At 44.0% G+C, this 14269-nt stretch overlaps 1 protein-coding gene across 2 annotated transcripts in view; it reads left to right on the top strand.

Annotated features, from left to right (window-relative positions):
- Positions 1–9336: 9336 nt before the first annotated feature.
- Positions 9337–14269, top strand: part of LOC138663208 (zinc finger protein 773-like) — a 35792-nt gene continuing 30859 nt past the window's right edge. For both annotated transcript variants that reach the window (XM_069749368.1, XM_069749367.1), the window contains exons 1-6: positions 9337–9390; positions 12313–12459; positions 12589–12765; positions 12848–12971; positions 13055–13149; positions 13348–13438. In XM_069749368.1, the coding sequence (XP_069605469.1) occupies positions 12382–12459; positions 12589–12765; positions 12848–12971; positions 13055–13149; positions 13348–13438 (565 nt within the window). In that variant the 5' untranslated portion in view covers positions 9337–9390; positions 12313–12381. The remainder of the gene's footprint in view (positions 9391–12312; positions 12460–12588; positions 12766–12847; positions 12972–13054; positions 13150–13347; positions 13439–14269) is intronic.

Below are 14269 nucleotides of genomic sequence, written 5' to 3'. Positions count from 1 at the left end.
TTGAGATCGGACGCCATGTCGCGTTTGGAGAGCCCCTGATGTGTCTAAACAGTGGAAACCCCCCAATTATAAATGAAACCCTAATCCAAACGCACCACTAACCCTAATCCCAACTGTAACCCTAACCACACACCTAACCCAGACACACCCCTAATTCTAATCCCAACCCTAATCCCAACCGTAAATGTAATCCAAACCCTAACCCTAGCCCCAACCCTAGCCCTAACCCTAACCGGAAAATGGAAATAAATACATTTTTTTTAATTTTATTATTTTTCCCTAAGGCTAGGTTCACATTGCGTTAGGGAAATCCGTTTAGCACTAGCGGATTGCGCTAACACAATGTCTTTTTAGGTGTCGTGTTTAGTGGTCGCGTTAACGTCCCCGCTCTGGAAGATCGGGGATCGGACCTCGGGCGCGCCGCGGACGCTGCAAGCAGCGTCTGAGGCGCGCCACAAAAGAATGGCACCTTGCTAGCGCGAGCCGAAAATGGCACGCTCTAGCGATGCGCTACACCTGAAAATCACATTGCTGTCAATGGTTGTGCTAACGGACCCGTTGCACGGCGTTAATTGTGACATTTTCGCCGTGCAACGCTGTCCGTTAGCGTTAACCCATTAACGCAATGTGAACCTAGCCTAACTAAGGGGGTGATGAAGGGGGGTTTGATTTACTTTTATAGCGAGTTTTTTAGCGGATTTTTATGATTGGCAGCCGTCACACACTAAAAGACGCTTTTTATAGCAAAAAAGTTTTTGCGTCTCCACATTTTGAGACCTATAATTTTTCCATATTTTGGTCCACAGAGTCATGTGAGGTCTTGTTTTTTGCGGGACGAGTTGACGTTTTTATCGGTTACATTTTCGGACACGTGACAGTTTTTGATCGCTTTTTATTCCGATTTTTTTGTGAGGCAGAATGACCAAAAACCAGCTATTCATGAATTTCTTTTGGGGGAGGCGTTTATACCGTTCCGCGTTTGGTAAAATTGATGAAGCAGTTTTATTCTTCGGGTCAGTACGATTACAGCGACACCTCATTTATATCATTTTTTTTATGTTTTGGCGCTTTTATACGATAAAAGCTATTTTATAGAAAAATAATTATTTTGGCATCGCTTTATTCAGAGGACTATAACTTTTTTATTTTTTTGGTTATGATGCTATATGGCGGCTCGTTTTTTGCGGGACAAGATGACGTTTTCAGAGGTAACATGGTTATTTATATCCGTCTTTTTGATCGCGTGTTATTCCACTCTTTGTTCAGCGTTATGATAATAAAGCGTTGTTTTTTGGCTCGTTTTTTTTTTTTTTTTCTTACGGTGTTCACTGAAGGGGTTAACTAGTGGGCCAGTTTTATAGGTCGGGTCGTTACGGACGCGGCGATACTAAATATGTGTACTTTTATTGTTTTTTTGTTTTTTTTTATGTAAAGAAATGTATTTATGGGAATAATATTTTTTTTTTTCTGCTTTATTTAGGAATTTTTTTTTAATTTTTTTTTTTACAAGTGTGGAAATTTTTTTTTTTACTTTTTCACTTTGTCCCAGGGGGGGACATCACAGATCACCGATCTGACAGTGTGCACAGCACTCTGTTAGATCGGTGATCTAACATACAGCCGGGCAGGATTAGAGCTGCAGCTGCAGCCTGATCCTGACCCGGAAGTGCTCCCTGCAGGACCCGGATGCAGCCCGGCGGCCATTTTGGATCCGGGGACTGCAGGGAGAAGACGCTCGGTACACGGTGAGCACATCACCGTGTACCGATCGTCTCAGGGAAGCCCGCAGGGAGCCCCCTCCCTGCGCGATGCTTCCCTGCACCGCCGGCACACCGCGATCATCTTTGATCGCGGTGTGCCGGGGGTTAATGTGCCGGGAGCGGTCCGTGACCGCTCCTGGCACATAGTGCCGGATGTCAGCTGCGATAGGCAGCTGACACCCGGCCGCGATCGGCCGCGCTCCCCCCGTGAGCGCGGCCGATCGCATATGACGTACTATCCCGTCCATGGGAATTAAGTCCCAGGTCACCTGGACGGGATAGTACGTCATATGGGATTAAGGGGTTAATCATCATAGGGGAGCCATATCTCAAGCCATAGCAAAGTATGAGGTTTCATATAACTGGATTACTAAAATAAAAGAATGCAACAATAAAACATATTTACTAAAGACACAACAGAGTTAAAAACAAGCAGGGATTACAGGTACGGGGCAAAGCTCCATTTCTCATTTAAGCCACTGGGGGACATAGTGCCAAGCTCCACAATCCATCTGGTTGACTAGTGTGACCCCGGCTTAGAAAGAGAATTCAGAGCTCTTAAAAATAATGATAATGAATAGGAGGATTGGCATATGATATTAACAAAAGGGGGGAAATCTTTCCCATAAACAAAAAGTGGCACTATCAGAATTTAAAAATATGCAAATTTTGCAAGGGTGGTGGAATGGGGGTTCTCAACTCTGAAGATTATAAAAACAAAACAATGGAACTACTATCAGATACCTCAACATATGAGAAACTTGAAAACAACCCAAAAACTAAGTTTAATGAAGAAATTAGTAAAATTGATCTTGAAGGATTAAGTTTGGGTGTGCTTGACAAAAAGCAGGCTAACTTTCTAATTGTACCGAATCCAGTTCTTCCAATACTATATGGTCTACCGAAAGTACAAAAAGTACTGGAATTCCTCCTACGAGACCTATCATATCAGGAATCGGATCAATAAATTAAGATCTTTGTGAATGGGCTGCCTCTTTGTTACAATCTCTGGTGCAGAAGTTACATGGATGTATAAAAGACTCAAGAGATGTTTTGAGAGTTTTTTCAAAAAAAAAAAAAAAAAACATGGCAGAACAATTTCTCATGGCTATGCTGTGATGTTGCTTTGTTGTATACCTGTATTCCCCATGAACTAGCGATGCAAGCTCTTCAAATTCATTTAAAAAATTTCAGTCAATCCTCAAAAGATCTAATTAATTTTTTGTTACAGGTTATTTTTTTCTTGCTAACACATAATTTGTTTTCATTTGATGATAATGTTTATTAACAAAAAGTGGGCATTCCCATGGGTGCTAAATACTCCCCGTCACTTGCTAACCTTACAATGGCATATTGAGAATTGGAATATGTTTATGCTTTGTACAAAAAGAAAAATAAGAGCATGAACCGCACCTCCAAAAATCATACGTTGATCTAAAGCCGCTAGGCAAAAATTTATATACCGAACATGAGGTTTTCAGTTTAACATTCTGATCAGACTGTATGAAGTCCACTGCCACATCATGGCAAACCTCGTAGTGGGTCCTACCGCCCTAACGGAGTGGAGCCGTGCGGCGACCACCTCCACAGCAGCAATGCACCAGCAGGGCAGACGGTCTGTTGCCCCACAGCATCCATGCTGCCATGCTGCAAGACTGAGCCCCCATGACTCCAGACCGCACCGCCCCACCAGCACAAAGCCACGGCAGCAATGGCTGCCACACAGCACCAGCACCAAAATGAAAGGAGCAATGAAACTCACCTTCCTCCAGCTCTTCAGTGAGAGCCAAAATGGGCTAGACCCCTTACTTTGCAGTCTCCTGCTAATTAAAATCACCTGTGCCAAATGGGAGGAGTGCTGGTCCAAGAAAGAGACTAGAACATGCTTTGTACAAAAATAAAAAAAAGAACATGAACCGCACATCCCAAAATCATACGTTGATCTAACGCAGCTAGGCAAAAACTTATATACTGAACATGAGGTTTTCAGTTTAATATTCTGATCAGACTGTATGAAGCCCACTGCCACGTCACGGCAAACCTCGTAGTGGGTCCTACTGCCCTAACGGAGCGGAGCTGTGTGGCGACCACCGCCATAGCGGCAATGCACAAGCAGGGCCGACGGTCTGTTGCCCCACAGTACCCATGCTGCAAGACTGAGCCTCCATGACTCCAGACCGCGCCGCTCACCAGCAGAAGCCACGGCAACAATGGCTGCCACACAGCATCAGCACCAAAATGAAAGGAGCAATGAAACTCACCTTCCTCCAGCTCTTCAGTGAGAGCCAAAATGGGCTAGACCCCTTACTTTGCAGTGTCCTGCTAATTAAAATTCTGTGCCAAATGGGAGGAGTGATGGTCCAAGAAAGAGACTAGAACATGCTTTGTACAAAAAGAAAAAAAAAGCATGAACCGCACATCCCAAAATCATACGTTGATCTAAAGCCGCTAGGCAAAAATTTATATACTGAACATGAGGTTTTCAGTTTAAAAAAATGAACCTGGAGGTGCGGTTCATGCCCTTTTTTTCCTTTTTGTGCAAAGCATGTTCTAGTCTTTCTTGGACCAGCACTCCTCCCATTTGGCACAGGTGATTTTAATTGGCAGGAGACTGCAAAGTAAGGGATCTAGCCCATTTTGGCTCTCACTGAAGAGCTGGAGGAAGGTGAGTTTCATTGCTCCTTTCATTTTGGTGCTGGTGCTGTGTGGCGGCCATTGTTGCTGTGGCTTTGTGCTGGTGGGGCGGCGTGGCCTGGAGTCATGGGGGCTCAGTTTCACAGCATGGGTGCTGTGGGGCGACAGGCCGTCCGCCCTGCTGGTGCATTGCCGCTGTGACGGTGGTTGCCACACGGCTCCGCTCTGTTAGGGCGGTAGGACCCACTACGAGGTTTGCCGTGACGTGGCAGTGGGCTTCATACAGTCTGATCAGAATGTTAAACTGAAAACCTCATATTCAGTTATATAAATTTTTGCCTAGCAGCTTTAGATCAACTTATGATTTTTGGAGGAGCGGTTCATGCCCTTTTGTGCAATGGAATATGTTTATTCCATATGTAATCCCTTTTCTCAAGATCTAGTTTGGTATGGCAGATACATTGATGACATCCTGATAATATATGGGGGTGAAATATCTGCCACACCAGAATTTGTTAATTACATTAACTCTAATAATTATAACATTCGGTTTACATATAGGCAAGATATCACATATCTTTCCTAGATCTGGATCTTCAAGGGGAAGTAGGTCAACACATTTCAAGTAAAAAGCACTGCAAACCCTTAAGTGGGAATACTATCCTACATGCTCTCAGTAGTCATCCAAAGCATACAATAAAATTTATTCTGGTGGGAGAGTATGCCAGACTCAAAAGGAATTGTAGCAATGAGGCAAATATGGATTCAGAATTTTATATTCTACATAAGAAATTTAAAAAAACAAACTGATCCTGAGAGGTCCTTAAAAAGGGCTCTCAATATAGTTACCAATAAGAAGAGGGAAGATCTGATCGAACCTAAATTTGAAGCGACACGGAGAAAAAAAGACAGGGAAGGAGCACATAAACCTTATGTTTGCTTAAGATATAGCCCTCAATTTAATAAAAATATAATCAATTCATGTTTGCCCATATTATATGAAGATCAAATCCTTGCTAATATTGAGGTGTCAACGTAGTAGCTAGAAGAGCTCCTACTATTGGGAATGCTATTTCCCCAGGAAAATTCCAGTTAAAACCTTCCTCAAGAACTTGGCTGGAATGCGAGGGTTTTTATAAATGCGGCACACTTAAGTGCAAAACATGTAAACATGCCCAAACCAGTAAAACGTTTAATAACCCTAACAACTCACAAACATTAATCAGTTTCTTAACTGTAACACAACTAATGTTATTTACAGAATAGAGTGTACCAACTGCCAACTATCATCCATAGGCTGGACTACGAGAAAATCGAAGACTCGTATATCCGAACATATTAGGGATATAGTAAATAATAATAGCACAAATTATAGCATCTCTACGGCAGCTAAACATTTTATATCTCACCATTCCAGTAATGCATCTTCCCTAAAAGTCACGGGTGTAGAGCAGGTTAAAAATGCTCGGCGAGGAGGAGATGTAAAAAGACGTCTTCTTACGCGCAAGGCTTTTTGGATTTATAATTTAGAAACTAGATTTCCTACTGGCGTAAACAGACGACACGAGATCATATTTAATTATTAATGGTGAATTGTTTTTATTTCAATGTATTATTTTAATCCATGATGAATGTTTTTAACATTTTTGGTCACAGCATGTCAGTACAATGTATCAGTTTGTAATTTGAAACCACGCGTTCATATAGACCTTGCAGGACCTTATCATTAAGTCATCTGACACTAGTGGCTTATTTGATTGGTCTACATGCACTATATGGATCTCATGCTGTTGAACATACAGTGGGGCAAAAAAGTATTTAGTCAGTCAGCAATAGTGCAAGTTCCACCACTTAAAAAGATGAGAGGCGTCTGTAATTTACATCATAGGTAGACCTCAACTATGGGAGACAAACTGAGAAAAAAAAATCCAGAAAATCATTGTCTGTTTTTTTATCATTTTTTTTGCATATTATGGTGGAAAATAAGTATTTTTATTGAATCTATTCTTCCCTCTACTCGAGAAATGTTCCTTATGCTATTAGCTGCAACACAACCCAAAGCATGATTGATCCACCCCATGCATGGTTGGGTAGATGTTCTTTTCCTGAAATTCTGTGCCCTTTTTCTCCACACATACCTTTGATCATTGAGGCCAAATTGTTCTATTTTAACCTTATCGGAACACAGAATTTGTATACAAAATGCATCAGGCTTGTTTAGATGTTCTTTTGCATACTTCTGATGCTGAATTTTATGGTGAGGATGCAGGAGAGGTTTTTTTCTGATGACTCTTCCATGGAGGCTATATTTATGCAGGTGTCTCTGAACAGTAGAACAACGTACCACAATATCGGAGTCTGCTAAATCTTTCTGGAGATCTTTTACAGTCAAGCGAGGTGCAGATTTGCTTTTCTAGCAATCCTACAAACAGCTCTCACTGAAATTTTGCTTGGTCTTCCAGACCGAACATTGACCTCCATTGTTCCTGTTAAATGCCATTTCTTAATTACATTTCAAACTGAGGAAATGGCAACTTTGCTTATCTTCTAACAGCCATCTCCTGCTTTGTGAGCCTCCACCATTTTAATTTTCAGAGTGCTAGGCAGCTGCTTAGAAGAACCCAAGGCTGCTGTTTTTTGGCACAAGGTTAGAGGAGGCTGGGTTTTATAAGGCTGGCAAATTTGCATCACCTGGCCTTTCATAATCCTAACAATGAGGCTGCCGTCACACTAGCAGTATTTGGTCAGTATTTTACATCAGTATTTGTAAGCCAAAACCAGGAGTGGAACAATTAGAGGAAAAGTATAATAGAAACATATGCACCACTTCTGCATTTATCACCCTCTCCTGGTTTTGGCTTGCAAATATTGATGTAAAATACTGACCAAATACTGCTAGTGTGACGGCAGCCTGATAGTTAACAAGCCATAACCCTAACAGGCTAATTAAGGTCTTAAAACTTGATCAAAGTTATCTGAGCAGACAAATCTTCAAGGGTGCCCACACCCTATAGGCATTGGCCTATTTTCCTTTTTGTAATTTTTAAAATGTAAAAATGACAATATATGTGTTTTTTTTGCCTACAATACAAAGGAAATGTGATATCTTTAACTTTAGGCCTTTTAGAGATGTAGAGATCTTTCCATCTTCAACTTGCTTAATTGTTCACAATAACTAATTTTGACCAGGGGTGCCCAAACTTTTACCTGTCACTGTAAATGCATCATCCAGTTGGTGTTCAATATTTAATAGGGTCTGGCTATAAATCTTAATGAAAGTTCCATGATTTTCTTTGAGCTGTTATTGCAAATATTTCCCAATTATGGATGAACTCCTGGTCCTCAATAAGAGAAGAAGGTCTCACACGTATCCGCAATCCTCTCAGGATTCATTGTTGGGGACGATCATTTCCAGGAAAGCTTTGTTCTTCCAGGTTTTGGTTCGTTTAAAGAGTAGATTGTTTTATCAAAACATTAAAATCCTTCATACTCTGAGCCCCAGAGCCGCCAGTTGTTGTTGGTTTGTTATTGGAAACTGGATTTACGTGTCAGAGCCAAGTCTGTTCCTGGGCTTTGTAGTCCATGGTCTTTAGCAAGACGCCCTGTGCGGAGCAGAGTATAATATTAGGAGCAAGGAAAAAGACACAAGACGATAATACACAGAAGGGACAAATAGAGAGGAAATATTAGAGAACAAAACATGTGATATTCAGATGGATCCAATCATTGTTTTATACAAAATCTACTTATTAAACGAACCAAAACATGGAACAAAGCTCAGCTCCGTACACACACTGCTCCACTACATACACCTCGTAACCACATGGCTCTGCTACATACACCTTCTACACACACGGCTCTGCTACATACACCTCGTAACCACACGGCTCTGCTACATACACCTCGTAACCACATGGCTCTGCTACATACACCTTGTACACGCACGGCTCTGCTACATACACCTTGTACACACACAGCTCCACTACATACACCTTGTACACACACGGCTCTGCTACATACACCTCGTAACCACACGGCTCTGCTACATACACCTTGTGCACACACGGCTCTGCTACATACACCTTGTACACACACAGCTCCACTACATACACCTCGTAACCACACGGCTCTGCTACATACACCTTGTACACACACGGCTCTGCTACATACACCTCGTAACCACACGGCTCTGCTACATACACCTTGTACACACATGGCTCTGCTACATACACCTCGTAACCACACGGCTCTGCTACATACACCTTGTACACATACGGCTTTGCTACATACACCTCGTAACCACACGGCTCTGCTACATACACCTTGTACACACACAGCTCCACTACATGCACCTCGTAACCACACGGCTCTGCTACATACACCTTATACACACACGGCTCTGCTACATACACCTCGTAACCACATGGCTCCGACTACATACACCTCGTAACAACACTGCTCTGCTCCATAAACCTCGTACTCACACGGTTCTGCTAAATACACTTCATAACCACACGGCTCAGTCTACATACACCTCATACACACGGTTCCACTCCATACACCTCATACACACGCGGCTCCACTCTATACACCCCCCACACACATAGCTTCGCTCCGTACACCTTGTACACACGCCTCCGCTCCGTACACCTCCTACACCCACGGCTCCGCTCTATACACCCCGCACACACATGACTCTGCTCCATACACCTCGTACACCCACGGCTCTGCGTCGTACACACGCGGCTCCACTCCGTACACATGTGACTCTGCTCCATACACATCGTACACACGGGCTCTCCTACATCCACACTGTAAACACCTGACCCCACACATAAACTTCCCCTCATCCAGCACCATGACAACCAGCACAGCAGAGTCCTGCATACACTGAGGACCCTGGTCATGTGACCCCTGACTCCTCCCCTCCTGTGACCTCATCACAGGTCCTGTGCGGCTCTGCAGGTGGAGGCTCCACACACCAGAATCTTAGCAGGTAAAGACCCCAATATCCACAGGTGTCCCTTCTAATTGGGGGAAACTATCCCCTCTAATAATCCTCGGACAGTTCTGACAAACACAGTAAAGTGCCCCTTTATGGAGGAGACAGAAAGTCTGTTTAGTCCCTTTAGCTTCATAGTATCAGCTCTAATCCAATGGTGAGAGAGCGATTTACCCTGAAGAGTCACAGATTGTGGGGTTGTTATAAAATGTTATATTTAGGGGGTTTGTGTTGTCTCCTTATAAGAATCACAATGGTTTTGTTCCTTTTCCGCTGATAGATACAAACGACCCAACTATGAAAGACGGGAACAAGAAAACATGTATTACTCTCATAGTACAGGGCTCCACAGTGTAATGTCCCCACAGTTCCTCCATTCCCCCACACAGTGTAATGTCCCCACAGTTCCTCCATTCCCCCACACAGTGTAATGTCCCCACAGTTCCTCCATTCCCCCACACAGTGTAATGTCCCCACAGTTCCTCCATTCCCCCACACAGTGTAATGTCCCCACAGTTCCTCCATCCCCCACACAGTGTAATGTCCCCACAGTTCCTCCATTCCCCCACACAGTGTAATGTCCCCACAGTTCCTCCATCCCCCACACAGTGTAATGTCCCCACAGTTCCTCCATTCCCCCACACAGTGTAATGTCCCCACAGTTCCTCCATTCCCCCACACAGTGTAATGTCCCCACAGTTCCTCCATCCCCCACACAGTGTAATGTCCCCACAGTTCCTCCATTCCCCACACAGTGTAATGTCCCCACAGTTCCTCCATTCCCCCACACAGTGTAATGTCCCCACAGTTCCTCCATCCCCCACACAGTGTAATGTCCCCACAGTTCCTCCATTCCCCCACACAGTGTAATGTCCCCACAGTTCCTCCATTCCCCACACAGTGTAATGTCCCCACAGTTCCTCCATTCCCCACACAGTGTAATGTCCCCACAGTTCCTCCATTCCCCCACACAGTGTAATGTCCCCACAGTTCCTCCATCCCCCACACAGTGTAATGTCCCCACAGTTCCTCCATTCCCCCACACAGTGTAATGTCCCCACAGTTCCTCCATCCCCCACACAGTGTAATGTCCCCACAGTTCCTCCATTCCCCCACACAGTGTAATGTCCCCACAGTTCCTCCATTCCCCACACAGTGTAATGTCCCCACAGTTCCTCCATTCCCCACACAGTGTAATGTCCCCACAGTTCCTCCATTCCCCCACACAGTGTAATGTCCCCACAGTTCCTCCATCCCCCACACAGTGTAATGTCCCCACAGTTCCTCCATTCCCCACACAGTGTAATGTCCCCACAGTTCCTCCATTCCCCCACACAGTGTAATGTCCCCACAGTTCCTCCATTCCCCCACACAGTGTAATGTCCCCACAGTTCCTCCATTCCCCACACAGTGTAATGTCCCCACAGTTCCTCCATTCCCCCACACAGTGTAATGTCCCCACAGTTCCTCCATTCCCCACACAGTGTAATGTCGCCACAGTTCCTCCATTCCCCACACAGTGTAATGTCCCCACAGTTCCTCCATTCCCCCACACAGTGTAATGTCCCCACAGTTCCTCCATTCCCCCACACAGTGTAATGTCCCCACAGTTCCTCCATCCCCCACACAGTGTAATGTCCCCACAGTTCCTCCATTCCCCACACAGTGTAATGTCCCCACAGTTCCTCCATTCCCCCACACAGTGTAATGTCCCCACAGTTCCTCCATTCCCCCACACAGTGTAATGTCCCCACAGTTCCTCCATTCCCCACACAGTGTAATGTCCCCACAGTTCCTCCATTCCCCCACACAGTGTAATGTCCCCACAGTTCCTCCATTCCCCCACACAGTGTAATGTACCCACAGTTCCTCCATCCCCCACACAGTGTAATGTCCCCACAGTTCCTCCATTCCCCCACACAGTGTAATGTCCCCACAGTTCCTCCATTCCCCCACACAGTGTAATGTCCCCACAGTTCCTCCATTCCCCACACAGTGTAATGTCCCCACAGTTCCTCCATTCCCCCACACAGTGTAATGTCCCCACAGTTCCTCCATTCCCCCACACAGTGTAATGTCCCCACAGATCCTCCATTCCCCCACACAGTATAATGTTCTTACAGTTCCTCCATTCCCCCACTCAATATTCTACCACCTAAACCACATCCTCACTTATCCCCACTCTTGATGCCTTTTCTTGGTTCCTCCCCACAGTGTAATGTTCCCACAGCACCAACATCCCCCATAGACACCGTATAATGTTTTCCCAGAACCTCCAGTCCTCATTTTATTTTTGTAACATTTTAACACCTGTTTTGTTTGGGTGTTTTTCATGTAATATGTGAAAGTCTACAGAAAAATGCCAAAAACCCTCCATTATATTTATAAACTTGTTGTTCTTACAAAAAAATCTTTTCTAAAAGCCTCAAACTTCTGTGTGTGAATCAGACCTGAGATCTAACGTGATAGAAGATTACAGTGCGGGGAAGACGGGAAACCTTCATATAGAGGCCGGTGGTGATGGAGTCAGTGATGGACTCTGGACAAATCTGTTTCTAGAGCCGTAGTAGAAGATGAAGATGTCGTCCTCATCATGAAGTAGTTATTTCTCCTGTCACGTGTAATGAATATCTCCTGCAGTATTGCTAATGCCGATTCCAGTGTCTGTAAATGAGACGAGAATTAGCGTTATGGAAGATGAGTCTATGAGAAACGTATTCAGGTGCCGACTCCGAGGAGGAAACTGCTTGTTGTCTATGGCCTAAATATATAGGTTTTATTAGTAGATGTAAAGAAAGAACCTAAATACTGTAAAATAATAAATCTCCTCATATCTTTGCCCTTATTATCTCCAGTAATTGTATTATTACACAAGACTTTTATGATGTTACATCGGCTCATCTTCTTCTCATTCAGGTCTCTACAATATCGGATCCTCAGTGAAGATCTTCTATATAAGAAATTTTTCTAATTTACCCATCAAGAATGGATATGGACAGAGACAAGATGGCGGAGAGGATATTACACCTCACCCTAGAGATCCTCTTCTGTCTTACTGGAGAGGTGAGAGATTCTGATGACGTCACATTACATCATTCTTATCTATGGGAATAACAGATGGACAGAACTGGAGAGGTGAGGACTCTGGAAATGTCTGTAGTGAGATTTATTAATGTGTCTCTCCATAACCAGGATTACACAGTAGTGAAGAAGACCTCTAGTGAGCGCTGTCAGGACCCTGTGTCTGAGGGATGGGGAGGACCCCTGAGCCCAATCACGTGTCCTCCACCTCACCTGATACATGACGACATCAATGACCAGAAGATCCTAGAACTCACCTACAAGATGATTGAGCTGCTGACTGGAGAGGTGACACTGCTGGGAATGCTGGGACATTATACAGTAACGCTATGAAGAGATCGGGGGATGACGATATCATTGTATGTGTCAGGTTCCTATAAGGTGTCAGGATGTCGCCGTCTATTTCTCCATGGAGGAGTGGGAGTATTTAGAAGGACACAAAGATCAGTACAAGGACGTCATGATGGAGGTTCCCCAGCCCCTCACATCACCAGGTAATAGACAGGACTAAATACACACAGCCTATAATTATCTGTATGTAAAGAATGAATTCAGTCCCTGTATGTGTTTCCTCCAGATCTATCCAGTAAGAGGACAACACCAGAGAGATGTCCCCGTCTTCTTCCACAGGACTGTAAACAAGAAGATCCGAATGTTCCTCAGGATCATCAGGTAGATGGAGAGAAGGTGTCATGAGATCTCCCCTATGATGTGTAGACGGCTGTGAAGGTCTTGTGCTCAGTCTTGTTTTATCCACCAGTATTATATGTTTTATACTTGTGTAATGAGAACCGTGTAGATGGCAGGATTAGAGCTGACCATAGATGTGACTTCTCCATCTGTTGGTGACTTTTACAATATTTGTTTCAGGGAGAAGATCTGACCCATATTAATACTACAGAGACATATGTGAGGGGTGATGAGCGGTGTAAAGAGGAGATTCCTACATATGGCTACCCTGGTGAGTAGTAACCACTAAATGCAGAGAAGTCACAGATTCTTCTGTCACCGGTTATGGCTGCTTTATCAGTGGTGTAGTCTGGTGGTATTACCATGATCACCATTTTGCCTCCAGACCACATCATTCTCCTCCACCCAAATGACTTTGGGTATTGAAAGCCCTTTTCTATAGATCTTACAACCTGGAGGATCCACCTACCCCCTGGGATTAGGAGATACTGACCGTAACCTGTCCAGATCTGTAAACTATAAAGCCAAATGACAGCGTAGGTAGAATGTGCTGACAAGTTAGAAAATCACTTGAAAACTATTATGATGGGCCTGTAAGAGAAAGCAGAGGGTAATGATGCTGTTGGCTTCCTAGATCCCTGGTATCTTATTGGATGAATCTACCTTCTCTCCCTTCTGTGCTGCTGAATGTGCTCATATGGTCCCTACAAGACCAGGTCCAGTCTTTCTGGCCAAACTTCACTTTTATGATTGACAACATTAAATGTGCAGTGAGGCCAAGTGTGAATTTCTGTACAATAATAAGGGTTTTCCTTTATTCTGACTTTTCAGTTTGTATTAAAACTAATTTCAAGGAGGATTGTGATAATCTACATAAAACACGTTACACCTGTGCCATGATATATCTCTAAGCTGTTCGTGGCTGATGGCTGTAATATACATTTATTCACGCCTACAGATGTGTTGGCTCGAGCTCTGGTTTCACTCCACGTCATAAACATTGTTTTTAATCATAAGGAATTCAGATTACTGCACAATCTCTCCTGAAATGGGGGCACTAATACTTTCTCTACTCTTCTGCTCAGGACTCACAGTAGCTCCA

Source organism: Ranitomeya imitator, chromosome 2 (assembly GCF_032444005.1).
Source record: "Ranitomeya imitator isolate aRanImi1 chromosome 2, aRanImi1.pri, whole genome shotgun sequence".
Lineage (NCBI taxonomy): Eukaryota > Metazoa > Chordata > Amphibia > Anura > Dendrobatidae > Ranitomeya > Ranitomeya imitator.
The sequence above is the reverse complement of the archived record's forward strand: the minus strand, read 5'-3'. Positions and strand labels throughout refer to the sequence as shown.